Consider the following 20007-nt stretch of genomic DNA (forward strand, 5'->3'; position numbering starts at 1 on the left):
TCCAGGGAAAGGAGGAGATGAATCAGTAGCCAGGAGCATGGCCCCTCTTATTCTGGGAACTGACCTCACTGGCAGGCTCTCTGCTGGCCACTAGCTCACTGTCTATGCATACAGAGCTGTCCTCTCTTGCTGCTCTCTTGTCCCCATAATGACTCTGGCTCCTGGTACTTTGCTGGCATTAATCACAGGCAGCAGCAAAGTGCCCAAGGCCTCAAGTAACTGTTTCCTTTTCCATCTCACCTGATGCCTTCGCTCTGTTCTGCCCTGGGTTTTTGTGAGGCCTTGATATTTCCACCCCCTCAAATGGCTCAGTTGGCTTCAGTAGGACCTCAGTTCCCATCAGCTATGTCATCCCCCAGGGTGCCTTTTAATTCTTTTTGTCTCTAAGGCTCTCTTTCACCTGAATACCCTGTTTGTGTGTCCCCCACTCTTTCTTTGCCCCTTGGTGGGTTCCTCCTTGCTAATTCTTTTTTTTCCAACTGAATTTTTTTTATTGGTTGTTCACAACATTACAAAGCTCTTGACATATCATATTTCATACATTAGATTGAAGTGGGTTATGAACCCCCAATTTTACCCCAAATGCAGATTGCAGAATCACATCAGTTACACATCCACAATTTTACATAATGCCCTATTAGTAACTGTTGTATTCTGCTACCTTTCCTATCCCCTACTATCCCCCCTCCCCTTCCCTCACATCTTCTCTCTCTACCCCATCTACTGTAATTCATTTCTCTCCTTGTTTATTTTCCCATTCCCCTCACAACCTCTTATATGTAATTTTGTATAGCAATGAGGGTCTCCCTTCATTTCCATGCAATTTCCCTTTTCTCTCCCTGTCCCTCCCATCTCATGTCTCTGTTTAATGTTAATCTTTTCTTCCTGCTCTTCCTCCCTGCTCTGTTCATAGTTGCTCTCATTATATCAAAGAAGACATTTGGTATTTATTTTTTAGGGATTGGCTAGCTTCACTAAGCATAATCTGCTCTAGTGCCATCCATTTCCCTGCAAATTCTATGATTTTGTCATTTTTTATTGCTGCATAGTACTCCATTGTGTATAGATGCCACATTTTTTTTTATCCATTCATCTATTGAAGGGCACCTGGGTTGGTTCCACAGTCTAGTTATTGTGAATTGTGCTGCTATGAACATCGATGTGGCAGTATCCCTGTAGCATGCTCTTTTAAGGTCTTCAGGGAATAGTCCGAGAAGGGCAATAGCAGGGTCAAATGGTGGTTCCATTCCCAGCTTTCCCAGGAATCTCCAAACTGCTTTCCAAATTGGCCGCACCAATTTGCAGTCCCACCAGCAATGTACAAGTGTACCCTTTTCTCCACATCCTCGCCAGCACTTGTTGTTGTTTGACTTCATAGTGGCTGCCAATCTTACTGGAGTGAGATGGTATCTTAGGGTGGTTTTGATTTGCATTTCTCTGACTGCTAGAGATGGTGAGCATTTTTTCATGTACTTGTTGATTGATTTATATCCTCCTCTGAGAAGTGTCTGTTCAGGTCCTTGGCCCATTTGTTGATTGGGTGATTTGTTATCTTATTGTCTAATTTTTTGAGTTCTTTGTATACTCTGGATATTAGGGCTCTATCTGAAGTGTGAGGAGTAAAAAATTGTTCCCAGGATGTAGGCTCCCTATTTACCTCTCTTATTGTTTCTCTTGCTGAGAAAAAAAAAAAACTTTTTAGTTTAAGTAAGTCCCATTTGTTGATTCTTGTTATTAACTCTTGTGCTATGGGTGTCCTATTAAGGAATTTGGAGCCCGACCCCACAATATGTAGATCGGAGCCAACTTTTTCTTCTATCAGACGCAGAGTCTCTGATTTGATATCAAGCTCCTTGATCCATTTTGAGTTAACTTTTGTGCATGGCGAGAGAAAGGGATTCAGTTTCATTTTGTTGCATATGGATTTCCAGTTTTCCCAACACCATTTGTTGAAGATGCTATCCTTCCTCCATTGCATGCTTTTAGCCCCTTTATCAAATATAAGATAGTTGTAACTTTGTGGATTAGTCTCTGTGTCCTCTATTCTATACCATTGGTCCACCCTCCTGTTTTGGTACCAGTACCATGCTGTTTTTGTCACTATTGCTCTGTAATATAGTTTGAAATCTGGTATCGCTATACCGCCTGATTCACACTTCCTGTTTAGAATTGCTTTTGCTATTCTGGGTCTTTTATTTTTCCATATGAATTTCATGATTGCTTTATCTATTTCTACAAGAAATGCTGTTGGGATTTTGATTCGCATTGCATTGAACTTATAGAGAACTTTTGGTAATATCTCCATTTTGATGATGTTAATTCTGCCTATCCATGAACAGGGTGTATTTTTCCATCTTCTAAGATCTTCTTCTACTTCTCTCTTTAGGGTTCTGTAGTTTTCATTGTATAAATCTTTCACCTCTTTTGTTAGGTTGATTCCCAAGTATTTTTTTTTTTTTGAGGATATTGTGAATGGAGTGTTTTTCCTCATTTCCGTTTCAGAAGTTTTGTCGCTGATATACAGAAATGCCTTTGATTTATGCGTGTTGATTTTATATCCTGCCACTTTGCTGAATTCATTTATTAGTTCTAGCAGTTTCTTTGTAGACCCTTTTGGGTCTTCTAGGTATAGAATCATGTCATCTGCAAATAGTGATAATTTAAGTTCTTCTTTTCCTATTTTTATGCCTTTAATTTCTTTCGTCTGTCTAATTGCTCTGGCCAGTGTTTCAAGAACTATATTGAATAGAAGTGGTGATAGAGGGCATCCCTGTCTTGTTCCAGATTTTAGAGGGAATGCCTTTAACTTTTGTCCATTCAGAATGATGCTAGCCTGTGGCTTAGCATAGATAGCTTTTACAATGTCAAGGTAAGTTTCTGTTATCCCTAGTTTTTCTAATGTTTTGAACATAAAGGGATGCTGTACTTTGTCAAATGCTTTCTCTGCATCTATCGAGATGATCATATGGTTCTTATCTTTAAGTCTATTGATGTGGTGAATAACATTTATTGATTTCCGTATATTGAACCATCCTTGCATCCCAGGGATGAATCCTACTTGATCATGGTGCACGATTTTTTTGATGTGTTTTTGTATTCGATTTGCCAGAATTTTATTGAGGATTTTTGCATCTAGGTTCATTAGAGATATTGGTCTGTAGTTTTCTTTCTTTGAGGTGTCTTTGTCTGGTTACGGAATCAGGGTGATGTTGGCCTCATAGAATGAATTTGGAAGAGCTCTCTCTTTTTCTATTTCCTGAAATAACTTGAAAAGTATTGGTATTAATTCTTTTTTAAAGGTTTTGTAAAACTCCACTGTATACCCATCCGGTCCTGGGCTTTTCTTGGTTGGTAGTCTTTTGATGGCTTCTTCAATTTCATCCATTGATATTGGTCTGTTCAAATTGTGTGTATCCTCCTGACTCAGTCTGGGCAAATCATATGACTTAAGAAATTTATCAATGTCTTCACTATCTTCTATTTTATTGGAATATAGGTTTTCAAAATAATTTCTAATTGTCTTCTGTATTTCTGTAGCATCTGTTGTGATATTGCCTTTTTCATCCTGTGTGTTAGTAATTTGAGTTCTCTCTCTTCTTCTCTTTGTTAGCATGGCTAAAGGTCTGTCGATCTTATTTATTTTTTCGAAGAACCAACTTTTAGTTTTGTTAATTTTTTCAATAGTTTCTTTTGTTTCAATTTCATTGATTTCTGCTCTGATTTTAATTATTTCTTGCCTTCTGCTACATTTGCTGTTGTTTTGTTCTTCCTTTTCTAGGGCTTTGAGATGAAGTGTGAGCTCATTTATTTGTTGTTTTTTTTTTTTTCTTTTTTTGAGGAATGACCACCAGGCGATGAATTTTCCTCTTAAAACTGCTTTCATTGTGTCCCATAGATTCCGATATGTTGTGTCTGTATTTTCATTTATCTCTAAGAATTTTTTGATTTCCTCCTTTATGTCTTCTGTAACCCATTGATCATTCAGTAACATATTGTTCATTTTCCATGTGATGTAGGATTTTTCCTTCCTTCTTTTATCATTGATTTCCAGTTTCATTCCATTATTATCAGATAAAATGCAAGGTATTATCTCCACCCCTTTATATTTACTGAGGGTTGCCCTATGGCATAATATATAGTCTATTTTTGAGAAGGATCCATGTGCTGCTGAGAAAAAAGTATATCCATTTGATGATGGTTGGTATATTCTATATATGTCAGTTAAGTCTAGGTTATTGATTGTGATATTGAGTTCTATCGTTTCTTTATTCAACTTTTGTTTGGAGGATCTGTTCAATGGTGAGAGAGGTGTGTTGAAGTCACCCATAATTATTGTGTTGTGGTCTATTTGATTTTTGAACTTGAGGAGAATTTGTTTTATGAATGTCGCAGCACCATTATTTGGTGCATAAATATTGATAATTGTTATGTCTTCTTGGTGAATGGTTCCTTTTAACAGTATATAATGACCTTCTTTGTCCCTTTTGATTAACTTAGTCTTGAAGTCGATTTTATTCGATATGAGGATGGCCACCCCTGCTTGCTTACGAGGACCATGTGCGTGGTATATTTTTTCCCATCCTTTCACCTTCAGCCTGTGTATGTCTTTTCCAATCAGATGTGTCTCCTGAGGCAGCATATTGTTGGATTTGTTTTTTTAATCCATGATACCAGCCTATGTCACTTTATTGGAGAGTTTAAGCCATTAACATTCAGAGTTACTATTGATATATGGTTTGTACTTCCATCCATGTTTGATTATTTATCCTTTTTTTAACAAATTTAGTTTGTTTATCCATGATTATCTTTCCCCTCGCCCTCTGTCTTTACCGAGGCACTTCCTACTGATGGTTTTTGTTATTGTTTTTCATTTCTTCCTCGTGTTGTGTTTTGCTCAAAATGCTTTGCAATGCTGGTTTTCTGGCTACAAATTCTTTTAACTTTTGTTTATCATGAAAGATTTTTATTTCGTTGTCATACCTGAAGCTTAATTTTGCTGGATACAGAATTCTTGGTTGGCATCCATTGTCTTTCAGTGTTTGAAATACATTGTTCCATGACCTTCTTGCTTTCAGCGTCTGTGATAAAAAAATCCGTTGTTAACTTTATTGGTTTACCCCTGAGTGTAATCTGTCTCCTTTCTCTTGTAGCTTTTAATATTTTCTCTTTGTTCTGTATATTGGATATCTTCATAACAATGTGTCTTGGCGTTGGTCTACTGTGATTTTGTGTGCTCGGTGTCCTGTATGCATCTTCAATTTGTATATCTGTTTCCTTTTTTATTTCTGGAAAGTTTTCTGTAATTATTTCATTCAGCAGGTTACTCATTCCCTTGGTTTGAATCTCTGTACCTTCTTCTATCCCGATGACTCATAAGTTTGGTTTTTTTATGTTATCCCATAACTCTTGGATGTTTTTCTCGTGATTTTTTACCAGCCTTTCTGAGTTGGCTAGAGTCTTTTCAAGATGATATATTTTGTCTTCATTATCTGACGTTCTGGCTTCTACTTGCTCCACTCTGTTAGTGATACTCTCAATTGAGTTTTTAATTTGGTTTATTGTTTCCTTCATTTCTAGAATTATTGTTTGATTATTTTTTATAATCTCTATCTCCTGATAAAGATGCTTAACTTCTTCTTTTATCTGTTTATGTAATTCATTCTCAATGTGTTCTTTCGCTGCTTGAATTTGCTGTCTTGTATCCTCTTTAAGGTTCCATTCCATCTGTCTAAGGTGTTCCTTGAGTTCTTTATATGACCATTTTTCTGATGACTCTAGGTCCTCCTGAATATTTAGGCTGTCCTGCATTGTTTGTACTCCTTTTCTTCCTTGCTTTTTGAAGCTGCTCATGTTACTTCTTGTTCTGTTTGACTGATGAGTTACTGTTTACTCCTATAAATTTATTAGATGCTTGGGAGGAAAGGTATTAGAAGGGAAGGGAAGAAGTCACTAAAGAGAATGAGAGTAAGCAGGTAGAATTCAAGGAAGGGGGGATAAGGTAATTGAAAAGAAATGAAAAGACAAAAGAAGAAAAAAAAATAGGAAATAAAAAAATAAAAAATAAATAAAATAAATAAATAAATTAAAATTAAAATTAGAAGAAAAAAAAATTAAAAAATTGTAAAAAAAAAAATTAAAAAAACAACAAGAAAGAAAAATGAGAATGAAAGAAAAACCCAAATCAAAAAAAAAAAAGATAGAGAGAAAAGAAAAAAAGAAAAAAAAAAACACTAATAAATGCAGTCTTAGAGTTTGATTAACTTCTCTTCCAGTAGGTGGCGCTGTGCCCACCAGGCCAAGTTTCTCCTGTCAATACGCGGGAACCAATCACTGTGCAGCAGCTCCTCCCAGACTGGGCGAGTCTCCAACCCTAAGTGCCTAGGGCCTCCTCTTGTGTCTAGTCACTTCCCACTTTTCCTCTGGCCAGGCCCCTCTCATGGGTGCCGCTCACCACAATACTGGCTACACGCCAGGTCTGCTGCTCCCGGGAGCCCTTTTTTCATGAACGACTGGGCACACTCTTCCATTTTGCCATTCCCTCAGACCCTAAGTTTGTAGAGCTTGGGGCTGAGAATCCTCAACGAATTTTACTTGCCCTCTGGTAGCCACTCCCCCGGTAGCTGGTGCAAGAGACCTCAGCTGTCAGCACTGGTGGGAGCGGTAGTTCCGCGCCTCGGGTCCCGCACCACCTCTGATTCCCTGGGTCTGGCTATCGCGCTCACGGGAGAGCTGGGAGGGGCCCTTACGGGAGAGCTGGGAGGGGCCCTTAAGGTTTCCCCGATGTGTGGAGAGGGAAGGCTAGGGAATTACACACCTGTAGCCGCAGGTTTCAATGAAGTTATCTCCTCCACCGCAGTCTGATGACGTCAGTTCTCTGCCATGGTGGTATCTCTTTCAAATGGTGACAGTTCGTTTCCCTTTGCCGGGCGACCAATGCAAGGGGTGGGTCCTTACTGTCTCTCCCAAGCCCCGTTTCAAACCTGTGGCCACTACTTATGAAGGCTCGGTAGGCATTTACCTCCGTAGGATGAGAAGGGCTGACCAGTTGTTTCAGCCGGATGGATTAGTGCTGAGTCACAGCTGTTTGTCTGTGGGAAGCAGGTGAACGGGAGCTTGAATTCAGCCGATCCGGGCTCAGAGTGTGTTCTGAGAGGCCCAGACTGTTTGCCCCTGATCCACGTCAGCTCAGCATTGCCTAGTGATCCTGAGCAAACAGATTTAGGTTGTTTACGACTCCCTATGCCTGCACAGCTGAAGAGGTCAGAGACTTGATCTCTCTGCGCCCACCGCCATGTTGGAATCCTCCTTGCTAATCGAAAAGAAATTCTCTATTCAGTTTGTTCCCTATCGAAGTCAGCTCTCATAAATAAATAATAACAGTAATTCCATTAATTTACTTTTATATACTTAAATAAATTGGCTACAAAATAATAACAAGTGTGAAATTTCCAAGGGCTACATACTAATTTGTTAGTTACTAAGATTGCTGAATTTGGAGGCAGACTGCAGATTTAATTCCAAATCACAACAATTAATTGTTCTATGTTCTTTACAAATAACTTCTCTGTGCATGGATTTCTTACTTGAAAGCTCAGGAAATGTCATGTAAACTTATGATTTTGTACAGGTAGATGAACATTGTCCCTTTAGACCCAATAACACTGATTTATAACACCATGCAGTCTAGATCCTCTGCCATCTTCCATCTGCTAGTGAGAACAATGTCATACTGAAATTGTGATTGTACTTCCACTAAATAGATATCCTATTTATTTATTTATTTTGGTACTGGGGATTGAACCCAGGGGCACTGAGCCAGATCCCCAGCCCTATTTATTTATTTACTTATTTATTTTTATTTTGAGACAGGGTCTTCTAAGTTGCTTAAGGCCTTGCTAATTGCTAGGGCTGCTGTTGGACTTCAGTTCTTCCTCCCTCAATCTCCCCAGCTGCTGGGATTACAGGCCTGTGCTATACACCTAGCTTACATAGACATCATTTTAGATGGACTTTACTGACCACTGTTGGGAGCTGATGTTCCTGTTGAAGTGGATATTGTTTTCTAGGGCCAGGTAGTGTACTAAACAAAAAAAATGAGGCTCTAAATATAAGGTGACTAAATATAGGATCCAAAGAACTTAAAATGTGTCAGGTTAACCCATGCACATCTGTACCCTGGGGATAACTAGCTGATCATAACAGTTCATCCCTGTGTGAACAAGTGCATAGAGTACTGCATACCTGGCATATATTAAGGGTGTCTGAGTGGCAGGCCACTCCCCCAAGCTTGGCCAGTTAGTGGCAAACGGAAGGCACAGCCCTGGGTGTTTGGCCTCCTGTTGCAGTCGCTGTGCTTGCTCCACAGCCGGCTCCTCCACTGGTCACTACAAGGACAGTTGGCTAGACATTGCATTGGTGGCTGCCTGAGATCTGCTTAGCTGCTTCCTGAGTATATATACATGGTAACTGCACAATAAAATCAGACCTGCTCCCTGATTGGTCTGTAAAGATCTTGATTAGCGACTCTGCAGCCACACTCTCCTCTACCCTGTTCCGTGGATCTCCTCGCTGAATGAGATAGAGCCCACACACATCCCTATTCAGATGGACATAGATTTCTTTTGAAGACATTTAATACTAAAATATCCAAGAATCTGGACTTGTTCCTCTGCCATAAATTTTAATATATTTTTATATGCAATGCCACAAGAGAAAAAAGAAGCAAATATTAAGATGGAATGAGACAGTGGGTGCTTAATTGATACATCTATGCCTCCATTGCAACATTGTACAAACATGGTTTTGTGTGTCCCCAATTGTATGCTTTCATTTTACAGTAGCTATATGTGTATGGCTTTTGTTGAAAGCAACAATGTTTCTGTGGTGACCCAGAGCCTTGCCATCTTACTGACACAGTTGAACATGACATCTCTTCTTGCTCTCAAGTGCATTGCCTAGCCAGTGAACAATCCTGAGGAAAAACACTGTGTATAAAATCAGAGGCCTATTAAATCCTGACTCAAACCAAAGTTAGTAAGCATTACTGTCTATTTTATTCATCTTGAATTTAATAACTGCATTACTCTTAATTCATTGCAAATTGATCATTTTATGGTTTTAATAAAGTTTCCCAATTACTTACATTGTGCAAAGAAAAAAAGCAGAAATTTTGTATGAGACTGTGGTAGGGGGTAAATAAACCTAGAGTTGGGCTGGGGATATAGCTCAGTTGGTAGAGTGCTTGCCTTGCATGCACAAGGCCCTGAGTTCTAATCCCCAGCACCACATACACACACACAAACCAACCTAGAGTCAACAAACTCATAGTGAAAACATTGTGGCATTTCTGTTTGATATAATTATGTGTTAGGTGAAATGAATTTCACAAAGCACCAAATTAACTGTGAACTCACAGACTTGGTTTAATATAAACTAATAATAACCCTGACTGAAAGATCACATTTTAAGAGAGCCCATAATTATAGATTCCCATGTTTCATCTTAAATTCAATAGAATTAAATGTTTAGCTACTTCTAAATGAAAAATCCCAAGAGCATGGATTCACCTATTTCTCAGTGATTCACTCTGCTCATTAGTTTTTTGGTTTCACATAAGAAACACAAAATACATCCATTTAATACTTGCATGATAATTTATGTTAAAAAACTTTGCAAAACTACCTGAATTTGACTAAATTTTGCACTTTATCCTGCAAAGACTTAATTAGTTCACTCTTCAGTTTTGATTAGACCAGACCCTGAAACTACATGAAAAGTAAACCTTAGATTGGTTACTGATAAGATGAGTGTGTGAAAATTGAAACAATTTTGCAAATCAATCTGTTCCTGGAAAACAGACAAGAAGTGGTTAGAGGGAAGGTTTGTTTATGGGAGGGTGGCACAGGGAGAAGTCAGTTCCCTGAGTGACTTCAGGTTCAAGGATGCTCTCAGTGCTTCCAGAATCTTAATGAGATCACAGCAGAAGGTGCTTCTTGAATTTGACTCATCATTCCCAACACATAAACGAAGATGACTTTTTAGGAGTCTAAATGGGATACCTGCAACTTTAAACAGGATCAATTTGACCAGTTGAGATGAGCTGAATAATTCAGTAAATTTGTTTATTTATTAATTACATTAAGAAAGTTAAAAGCCCATTAAATTTTTTTCTCTCTAGCATACAAAGAGGACTGATGTGTGTGTGTGTGTGTGTGTGTGTGTGTGTGTGTGTGTGTCTATAAAATATATGGTCTTAATCAGTTCTTTGTTGTGGGTTCTAATCAAGTAAGAATTTGATATGTCTTAATACTTAGAAGCAAAGAAGAAAGAAGTCTCTGACAGCATTGCACTACAAATTAGAAGTAATCATCTTCTTCCCAAAGAGTAACTATGTTTAGTCACAAGAAATCGTGTATCTCTTCCTTCCTTTTATCTTCAATAAAATATTTTTGTTTTTAATAAAATGTTTCAGAATTCATCTTTCCCCAGCTTGAATATCACACTTGACAAGTGAAATTGTAGAAATTTACTTTACACAACTTGATGCTTTTATATATGAACATACTGTGAAATGATTAAACCTGTGTTTAAACCTTGAAAATTCTCTTTTATTTATATATGTGAGAATGTTGAGCCCAAAACTAAGAAATTTCTTCCCTATTATGATCTCATTAAGGTTTCTGGAAAGCTAGATGTGGTAGTGCACACCTGTAATCCCAGCAGCTCAGGAGGGTAAGGAAGGAGGATCACAAGTTCAAAGCCAGCCTCACCAATGGCAAGGCACTAAGCAACTCCAGTGAGACACTATCTCTAAAAATAAAATACAAAATAGGGCTGGGATGTGGCTCAGTGTTAGAGTGCCCCTGAGTTCAATACCCGGTATTTAAAAAAAAAAAAAAAAAAAAAAGATTTCTGGGAAAACCATGTAATCATTAATTAATGCAGAAAGTTTCCTACATATGGTACTTAAAGAAGCTGGCTTCCCTCCATATCTTCCCACAATTTTTCTTTTTTGGCCTTGTTTAAATTTGCTGTGGTTCCAGGAACAGAGTTATTTGAAAAATTGTTTGCATTTTCCACATCCACATATTGTCCACGGCCAGTCTGACATTCAGTTTTGTTTTTTGTTTTGGAAGGGGTTGTGGGGGGAGAGTGGGTATAAAGAATTGAGCTCAGTGGCACTCGACCACTGAGCCCCATCCCCAGCCCTATTTTGAATTTCATTTAGAGACAGTGTCTCACTGAGTTGCTTAGCACCTCACTTTTGCTGAGGCTGGCTTTGAACTTGCAATCCTCCTGCCTCAGACTTCCAAGGACATTCAGTTTTAGTGTGATTTTATTCAGGCCTCTGGTTCCACACCCAGGTTTCCACACCCTTAAAACTGCCACAGTCATCCCTTGGATGTGGGCTGTCTTTAAGTGGTGACATTAGGTCCTTGGAGCTTCATACTTACCTAGAATGGATAGAACCTCTAAATTATTATATGCACAGTGCCTGGTCTAGAAAGAAGAATTTTAATTCCATGGAAGCATCAATTTCAACAATGATACATGCAGCAGTCAGACAAATTGTCCTTTTAGCACCATTTCCTTGGGGCTTCCCCTGGCTGAAGCATGGACCACAAGAGCAGGACATGATGTCATGATGTCAGTGTGCACTTGCGTATGTAACATGGTGTCATTTACGATCAACAAGGTGGCAGCACAGCTCTCAACAGATGTCCAGATGCAGCCACTGCAAAAGGAACCCACTAGATTGGAGTTTGGGCCCAGCATTCATGTTCATGTTTCTGCAGCACTGAGATACCTGCTGCAGGAGGCATCATAAACTAGACATACAACCTGTTTCCTTTGTTCTCTGGCGACATCACATGTGAAAATCCAATGAAGCTCCTAACTGAAGAATAAGTCCAGATGCTTGGAGTGTTTCAACATTGAACGTCTTTGGAAGAAACCAGAGGTCTTTCACTGGAGAAGCAGCTATCTTAGTGTTGCCTGGATCCAGGTAACACTAAGATAGCTGTGGATGTCATGTTCCCGAGGCTTCTCGTGTACCTAAAATATGGACGGAACCCCAAATTATTCTCAGTGTACTACCTGGCCTAGAAAGAGGAGTTTCAATTGCCAAGAGTGGTAATAAAAGTCTGAAAAGTTGTCTACTTGGTTAAATTGCATATTTCTCTTATTTTGTGAACTTACAAAATTCAGCACAGAACACTTCCTTTGCACTTAGTAACAGATGAAAATGATGGTATTGAGTGTGCTCCGGGTCCTCACTCTGCTCTAGCTATCTTGTTTGTGTTTACTCGAGCAGTGTCCTGTAGGCTGCATCACCTGGTCCATCCAGTATGAAAGTGACACAGAGTGGTTTTTTGATGAAAGATGGAAAGACCCAGTTGCTGATTTTGGAATTATCTCCGAAGTCTGCCTCCAATTTCAGCAATATCAGAATAATTGGCATCTGGCTCCTTGAAACATCAAAATTGCAAATGTTGTAACAAATATATCTTCCTAAAAGTATATAAAACTGCTATAAGTATTTAGGCATCTAAACTATTTCACATATGGAGCTAATGAATATGTAATTGAGAAGAGTCTCTTTCAATTTTAAGTTGAATCACATTTTTTTTCCCTCACAGGTAACATTTTTCTTAAATGGACAAAACAAAAATGAGAATGTCTACACATCTTTTAAATTTTTTTATTAATTACTTCAAAAGATATTTTCCTCTAGTAAGGTTTAAGGGTATATGTATTTCATAAATTGGATGACTTTTTTTCTTTTTTACTTTTAACCTTGGTATTCACAGAGGATTGACTTTTGCCCCAAAGACAGCAAAATTTACTGATTCTCAAGCCCTTTACCAAAAAAAAAAAAAAAGTATAGCATTTGCATATAACTTACACATATTCTGCAGACACTGCGCACATCAACTCTAGATTATATAATACTTAATACAATGTAAATGCTACCTTAGTTTAGGGAATAATAAGAGAAAAGTCTATATGCGTTCATTACAAATGCAATCTCTAAAATATATTCAATGTGAAGTTGGTTGAAGCCATAATCCAGAAACCATCCAGAGTGAAATTGCTGGATCATAGGGTGTATATTAAATTTTCATTTTTCTCAGCAACCCTCAAATTGTTTTCCATAAGGGCTTCAAAATTTTACATTCTACAAGTAGTACACAGGTTTCTAATTTCTCTCATTTTCAATTAAACTTATTATTTTATGAAATAATAGCCAAAAAAAGCTACATAGTAAAAAGGACTGGGGTATAGCTCAGTGGTGAAGCACCCCTGGAATCTATCCCCAGTACACAATAATAATGATGATGATGATGATGATGATAATAATAATAATACTTTGGACATATAAAAGTGGATATATTTCTGTTTTGTTGCTTTGTCTTGCTAGTCCTTTACCAGCTTCTCCATTCCAATGGAAAACAACATGAAGTTTCCTCAAAAGTTGAAGAGAAAATAGAACTACAATATTATCCAGATTACCCTCTTCTCCGTAGAATGGAGAAAAAAAATTATAGTATTAAAATGGAATTGTGTACACCAGTGAAAAAAAGAAACTAGTTTCACTTCTACACATGAGTAACTATCAAAAAAAGAACTGTAATTAAAAAGGGCAAGGAAATGTAAATTTATTTACAAGACTTTCTAAAGTGGGGAAATATATATATATATATATATATATATATATATATATATATATATATATATATATAAAATATTCTGCTTAGGCATACATAGATAGTGAAATCAGCAAAATTAAGTAAAGGGAAGGTTATTCCAAAATTCAGACTAATAATTATCTCATAGAGCAAAGAAGCCATATTCTTCTTTAATCTAAAATTTTGACTACAAAACCAATGAGAACGCAAAAGTTTTTAAGCCAAAGTGATTGCTACAGAGTTGGTGTGAACTGAGATCATGGAGTGACTGCACTTTGGCTCAGAGCCCAGAACAGAGCTGGACAGCTGTGGAGGGCACTGGGCCCATGGCATTCTGACCAGAAGTTTTTGGGTTGTGCCAGACCACAGAAACCACTACACCCTGGACCCTCACTTGCTCTTCCTGTATCTGCAGCGGCTGAGCAGCGATAAGTAGTGAACTTGTGGGCTGTGAAATGGCCATTCCCTGAGAACGTGGGTCAGTCCTAAAGTGTCCTTGAGTTCGATTCCTGGGAGAGAGAGAGAGAGAGAGAGAGAGAGAGAGAGAGAGAGAGAGAACTATACAAATTTGGAGCTATTCCTTGAGGGCATCATACAGATTTAGAGATGGGAAAGAAAGGTTATAAATAGATTTTTGGTTAAAACAACAGCAAACATGTGAAGAGCATAAAAGATTACAAACCCAGGAAAGAATGTGGATTCACATGCCATTTAGACTCTAAGATCAGGCAGTCATTTTCCTCTATTTTGATCATAAACTCTTTTTCACTGTTGAACCACTCCGCAAAGAAAAGACCACTGATTCCAATTTTAAATCAAATTAAGCAAGTTTATATTGTGTACACAAAGAAAGCTGGCCAGGACTGTCTCTCCCAACCCTGGGCTAGAGATCAGCACCCCAGCTCTCCAGAAAAATGTTATAGCACAAAAAGTTGCAAAGGGAGGTGTCTTGAGAACTTATAGCAAACAGGATTTTGACAAGCATAATACAATGATCTGCATGGCTTAACATTTCAAGGTAGGGAATAAATTCAGATCCCAACATCAGAATTTATGAGGTGCTGCTGAGGTTTAAGAGAGGGTTGTTATCTGGTCAGGGAGACCCAGGCATGGATGAGTTCAAGGCATGGGCAGGCATTCCAAATAAGTTGAGAAATCTCAGGAATTTATAGTAAAACAGAAATGAACTTTTCATGAATTTGTGAGGAGATGCATCCCAATCTTAAAATGGAATTAGGCTGAGTTTATCAGTCACTTGGTGGTTCCGAAGTAAATGGAAAATAGAGGTGATTTTCATGAAAATGGAATAGTTTCTCTATTCATCAGGAAATTGAATGTCAATTTTCCTTTTCTACACCATCATTAAATTGTTGGTCATGTTGACAACTTAACCAAAAGAATGGTATTCATATAATAAATGCACTGTTTTCATTCTATGTGCACGATAGGTAATGTACCCACGTGATTCAGTTTGTTACATCACAGAGAACTGAAGCATCCTTTAGGCATTAGTAAGGCTCACAGCCACAGGAATTATTTTCAGCCTGGGGTGAGCTTTATTGTACCTCCTGTCTATGTTGTACCTATGACAAAAACACTTCAGGTATCTGAAATGACCCCTTAAAAAGTTGATACATTTATTTATTCAACAACTGAGAGTCAAAATAAATAATAATTTTAAAACACATAATATTACTCATATAACACTGTACAATGGTCCAGTGATCTTTGGAAAAGTAACCGAGGAATAAATTGCGCTGAACTTCAGTTCTATTAAACCATCTCCCACCAAAGACAGGGACTCTGTGAGCCTGCACTTGCACAAGCCACTGAAGGGGGAGCGAGGTGTAGGGCGGAGTGACAGCTGTGCCTAAGTGGCCTTGCACAGCCCAGAGGGCGCTCCAGGCAAGGCCAGTGTTGAGCAGAGGGCACAGCTACATGCCTGACCCCATAGTGCCCACCCTGTCCAATGGAAAGCTGAACTCTAGATCTCCTTCTTTCTCAGGAGTGGCTGAGGAGCCTGAGGAAGTCCTTGCTCTACCCCGCTTAGTCCCGGGTGTCCTCCCACACTCCCTTTTGAAAACCTCTTCCTTGGAGAATCTTGCTCCTAAGTACAAGAAGCTGTCTTTCCAGATTAAGATCAACTCCTTTGCCCTGGACTGCTCCCTCTCATTTGCAAATGACTCTAAGGCAGGTCTTCTCACAGCCAGGAGCCCTGCAGGGACTGACCCCTCCCCACTTCACTATGCCCAGCTCCTCACTGTTCCAGCAGCCACACCTTTGGCTCTGCTTTCACTCCAAGCCAGACAATGCCTTAAATTACTGATTGAAGACACCAGACCCCTAAGTATCACTTCCTGTCAATCCAGGTAACCTGGTTAGGTCTGCCTTTAGAAATCATCCTTGGCTTCCCTTACTAACTGACTCTTCATTTATCTTCTTGGTCATCACTGACTTGAAGTCCTTCCCTTTCTTGTTCCATCTCCAACTGTGCCCACAAGCTCAGCCTCAACCCAGGATGAACCTGACTTTCACCGTAACCCTAAGGTGCTGAACCCACAGGCAGTGCCATATGAACGAATGATACCACCCTCACTGGGCAAAGTGGGTCTGGGGCACCTGTAGCCCTCCCTTCAAGTCCGAGGGTGCTGCTGTCTGTGGCACATAGGCACCACCGACCTTGTCATAAACATAAGCTGGGGATACAGCTCAGTTGGTAGAGTGCTTGCCTTGCAATCCCCAGCACCACATACACACCCACAAAAATTGGCAAATCTTACTGTATGTTAATTGTATCTCAATAAAATTGACACAACAATTAAAAAAAAAAAAGCAGATGAGCCCTCAGGTGAAAGTGCCCAATCCTATCTCCATTTCTAAGACCTCATCCAAGGAAGACCTCTGCCTTCTGCCCCTGAGGCTGAACCAAGTTCTCTCCCTCTGAGCACTGCCACTTCACACTTGTCCTGGACCCTGTCCTGCCCAATCCCAGGCTTTCAGGTGCTGCTTATACTAGAGACCTCTCAGGCTTTTGTACACTAATGGCCTTCCCCACCTGTGTTGGAACCCACCCAGGTGCTAACATCTTACAATTTATAAAAACACAACTACACCTCCCTTGAGATATTTGGCTCTCACCCCTTCAACACTACCCTTCAGGAAAACTGTTTGCAAACACAGCTGCTCCCTTCCTTCTAGAGCATTCTCTTGGGCACTGCCCCCTGTGGTATCACCCTCTGCTTGACAAAGACACTGCCCTCTCGGGACAGCAGTGCTCTGGGTCAGGCAGAGTGCAACCCTCTGGCTCCAGCTTCCCTGCTGTCCCTTCCTCCTGCCAGCTCTGCCCCTGAGCCACCAGCTCCGCAGCTAGCTCAGCCTCCTCCTGGCGGCTTCTGCTACTTGGGGTTCCTCCTCCCACCTTTTTGTATTTTCCATTCCTTTGCTCTGCTCTGTCTTTGCTCTCTTGATTTTTTGGTTGCACTCTCCTGAAGGGACCTGCTTATATGGATTTCATTAACAAATCTAAAATCAAACCAACTTCCTCTACCCCATGAGCTGCTGCATTGACCCCAACAGTTCTTTTTCTGTCTTTTCTTTAAATAGTCTTTAAATAGCTGTAAATGCAAAATTCATCTTCAGTTCTATATTTAGTACCCTCCAATAATCAATCATTTCTCTTAGTGTAAATTCAAAACCCTCTACAGGGTTACTAATGATCCACAGGAACAAGGCTCTACCCCTCCCCAGGCTGACCTCTGTCCACCTCCCCAGTCACTCTGCCTCCCTCTTCTGTCCTGCATGCCACCATCTCAGCCTGGACTTCTCTGTCCACTTCTGCTCTCCTCCTCCCAGCAGTGAAGGTTAAGCACTTGGTGGGCAGAGCTTCCCTAACCCCCTGCTGATGCAGGCCTTGCTAAGGTCTGCCTTCACGCAGTAGGAGACCTCCTACTTCAGGGGATTAAAAGTATTTGTGGAATTAAGGAATGGAATCTGTCAGGGTGTGTGTGTGTGGGGGGGGAGTGGCAGAGATCTCCTAAATCCTGGGTGAGCAAAGGAACTTGTGAAAGAAATTTGTATTATGCCACAGGGCCTGACTCCAGTCTTCTAATCCCTCTACCCCCTTCCTTCCTTCCCTGGAATTTCATTAAATAGAAAATATTAGAAGTCTAGCTTACCCAAGACAAATGCTTAGCACTTTAAAAATCTTTATTTGTTCTCTTATTACTAAGAGATAATGGAGGACAAAACACAATTCCAAAGTCTTGGTTTGCTTTTTCATTCATTCTTTTTTTTTTTAAGAGAGAGAGAGAGAAAGTTTTTTTAATATTTATTTTTTAGTATTCGGCGGACATAACATCTTTGTTTGTATGTGGTGCTGAGGCTCGAACCCGGGCCGCACGCATGCCAGGCGAGCGCGCTACCGCTTGAGCCACATCTCCAGCCCCCTTTTTCATTCATTCTTGCCACAGCTGTCATACATCAGGTTTGAGGTGTGCAAGGCCAGTTTCCCAACAGTGCATAAGAGGTTAGAACTGCCTGTCCCTATGCTGTGCAAATGCAGGGGAATCCCTCAGGACCAGTCGCCTTGCTGCCTTCTCAGGGCTTTTCTAACAGCCTCCTTGAAGTCTTTGTTCCTCGAGCTGAAGACACTGGGTTCAGGCCACGCGTGCCATCACCAGGCACTGAGACTGCAGATTCCCAGCAGAAGAGAAAACGTGCCTGAGGACAGAAGGTCCCCACATAGAAGCCCATCTTCTGACGTCTCGTGGGCGGGGGACCTCAAGTCACTGAATCCTTACAGCCACAGGACCCTCTGCACACTAGCAGGAATGCTCAGCCTGGGCTCCGAAGCCAGAGTCCTGGTCCTGCCTGGCCCCAGGAGCTGCTGCCTGCAGACTCTCCCTACCTAATGAAGACCTGTCCTCTCACTCCGACTCCACAGCGGCTGCGCTGCCTTCTGATAGCTTTTCTAACAGCCTCCGTGAAGTCTTTGTTCCTCAAGCTGTAGATGACTGGGTTCATCAGTGGTGTGACCACAGTGTAGAAGACAGAGATGATCTTGTTGATTTCGGGTGACAGGTGGACACTGGGGCGCACATACATGGAGATCATGGTCTCATAGTAGATGGTGACAACAGCCAGGTGGGACCCACAGGTGGAGAAGGTCTTCCTCCGTCCAGAAGCTGAAGGGATCCTCAATATGGAGGACACAATGAAGACATAGGACACAAGGGTCAGGAGAAAACAGACGCACAGCACTGCGACCGACAGGACAAAGATGGCCATCTCGGTGATGTGGGCACTGGAGCAGGAGAGTTGCATGAGTGGCGGGAGGTCACAGAAGAAGTGGTTGATCTGGTTGGGCCCACAGAAGTCCAGCTGGGAAATCATCATGGATGGCAGAAAGCCTGTGCCCACCCCTGTCAACCAGCAGAGGGCCACCAGGTGCCTGCAGGTGCAAGGGCTCATGAGGAAGGGGTAGTGCAGTGGACTGCAGATGGCCAGGTACCGGTCGTAGGCCATCGTGGCCAGGAGGAAACACTCAGTAGCCCCAAAGAACACGAAGAAGTAGAGCTGTGCCATACAGGCGGAGAAGGAGATGGCCCGGCCCCAGGAGGCCAGGTTGGTCAGGAGAAGGGGCACGATGGTGGACGTGTACCAGATCTCCAGAAAAGAGAGGTGCTGGAGGAACGTGTACATGGGGGAGTGCAGGCGCCGGTCCTGGCTCACCACTGCGATGATGACGATGTTCCCGGTGAGGGTCAGGAGGTAGATGAGTAGGAAAATGGTGAAGAGCAGGGTCTGCCACTCCTGAAGAGTCCGGAATCCGAGCAGCTGAAACTCGGTGACTGCAGACACATTTGGGGCTTGCATCGTCTGGGGGCAGGGACTGCAGAAAACATGTATGATAAGCACGGGGTGCGAGGACAAGAATATTATGACCATTGGTGTTTGGACCTTCAGGGCTTTTTTGTTTTGTTTTAGGTTTGCATGTGCTGCTCTTGGGAGGTTCAAATGCACAATCCCATGCTCCTTTTATTTGACCACATTTGGATCTGAATATCAATGGCTCTAGGCTTCCTGACCCAGTCACTCCTCCTGACCCAGTCACTCCTCTGTCTCCTCAGTGAGGATTGCAAATGTGTTCTGTTTTCAAACCTCAGCATGGCCTTGTCTCTTGACCAGAAGCCTGGGGTCCCCATTGGAGCACGTGCAGGCTTAGGCCATGAACACCCCCACCTACAGTTCATCTGTACCCCGAAGGAGTGGTGTGCATGGGTCTCAGCTAGTCCCTCACTTGGGCTGTGTCCTCCCCCAT

At 41.0% G+C, this 20007-nt stretch overlaps 1 protein-coding gene across 1 annotated transcript; it reads right to left on the reverse strand.

Moving 5' to 3' along the window:
• Positions 1–18590: 18590 nt before the first annotated feature.
• Positions 18591–19562, reverse strand: LOC308644140 (olfactory receptor 11L1-like; the record flags this gene model as incomplete). The annotated part of the gene is made up of 1 exon (XM_081284901.1): positions 18591–19562. The coding sequence occupies one exon, from the start codon at positions 19560–19562 to the stop codon at positions 18591–18593; it is 972 nt and encodes a 323-aa protein (XP_081141027.1).
• Between the last annotated feature and the right edge of the window lie 445 nt (positions 19563–20007).

Source organism: Spermophilus citellus (genome assembly GCF_964194105.1).
Source record: "Spermophilus citellus genome assembly, chromosome: 1".
In the NCBI taxonomy this organism is placed as follows: Eukaryota; Metazoa; Chordata; class Mammalia; order Rodentia; family Sciuridae; genus Spermophilus; species Spermophilus citellus.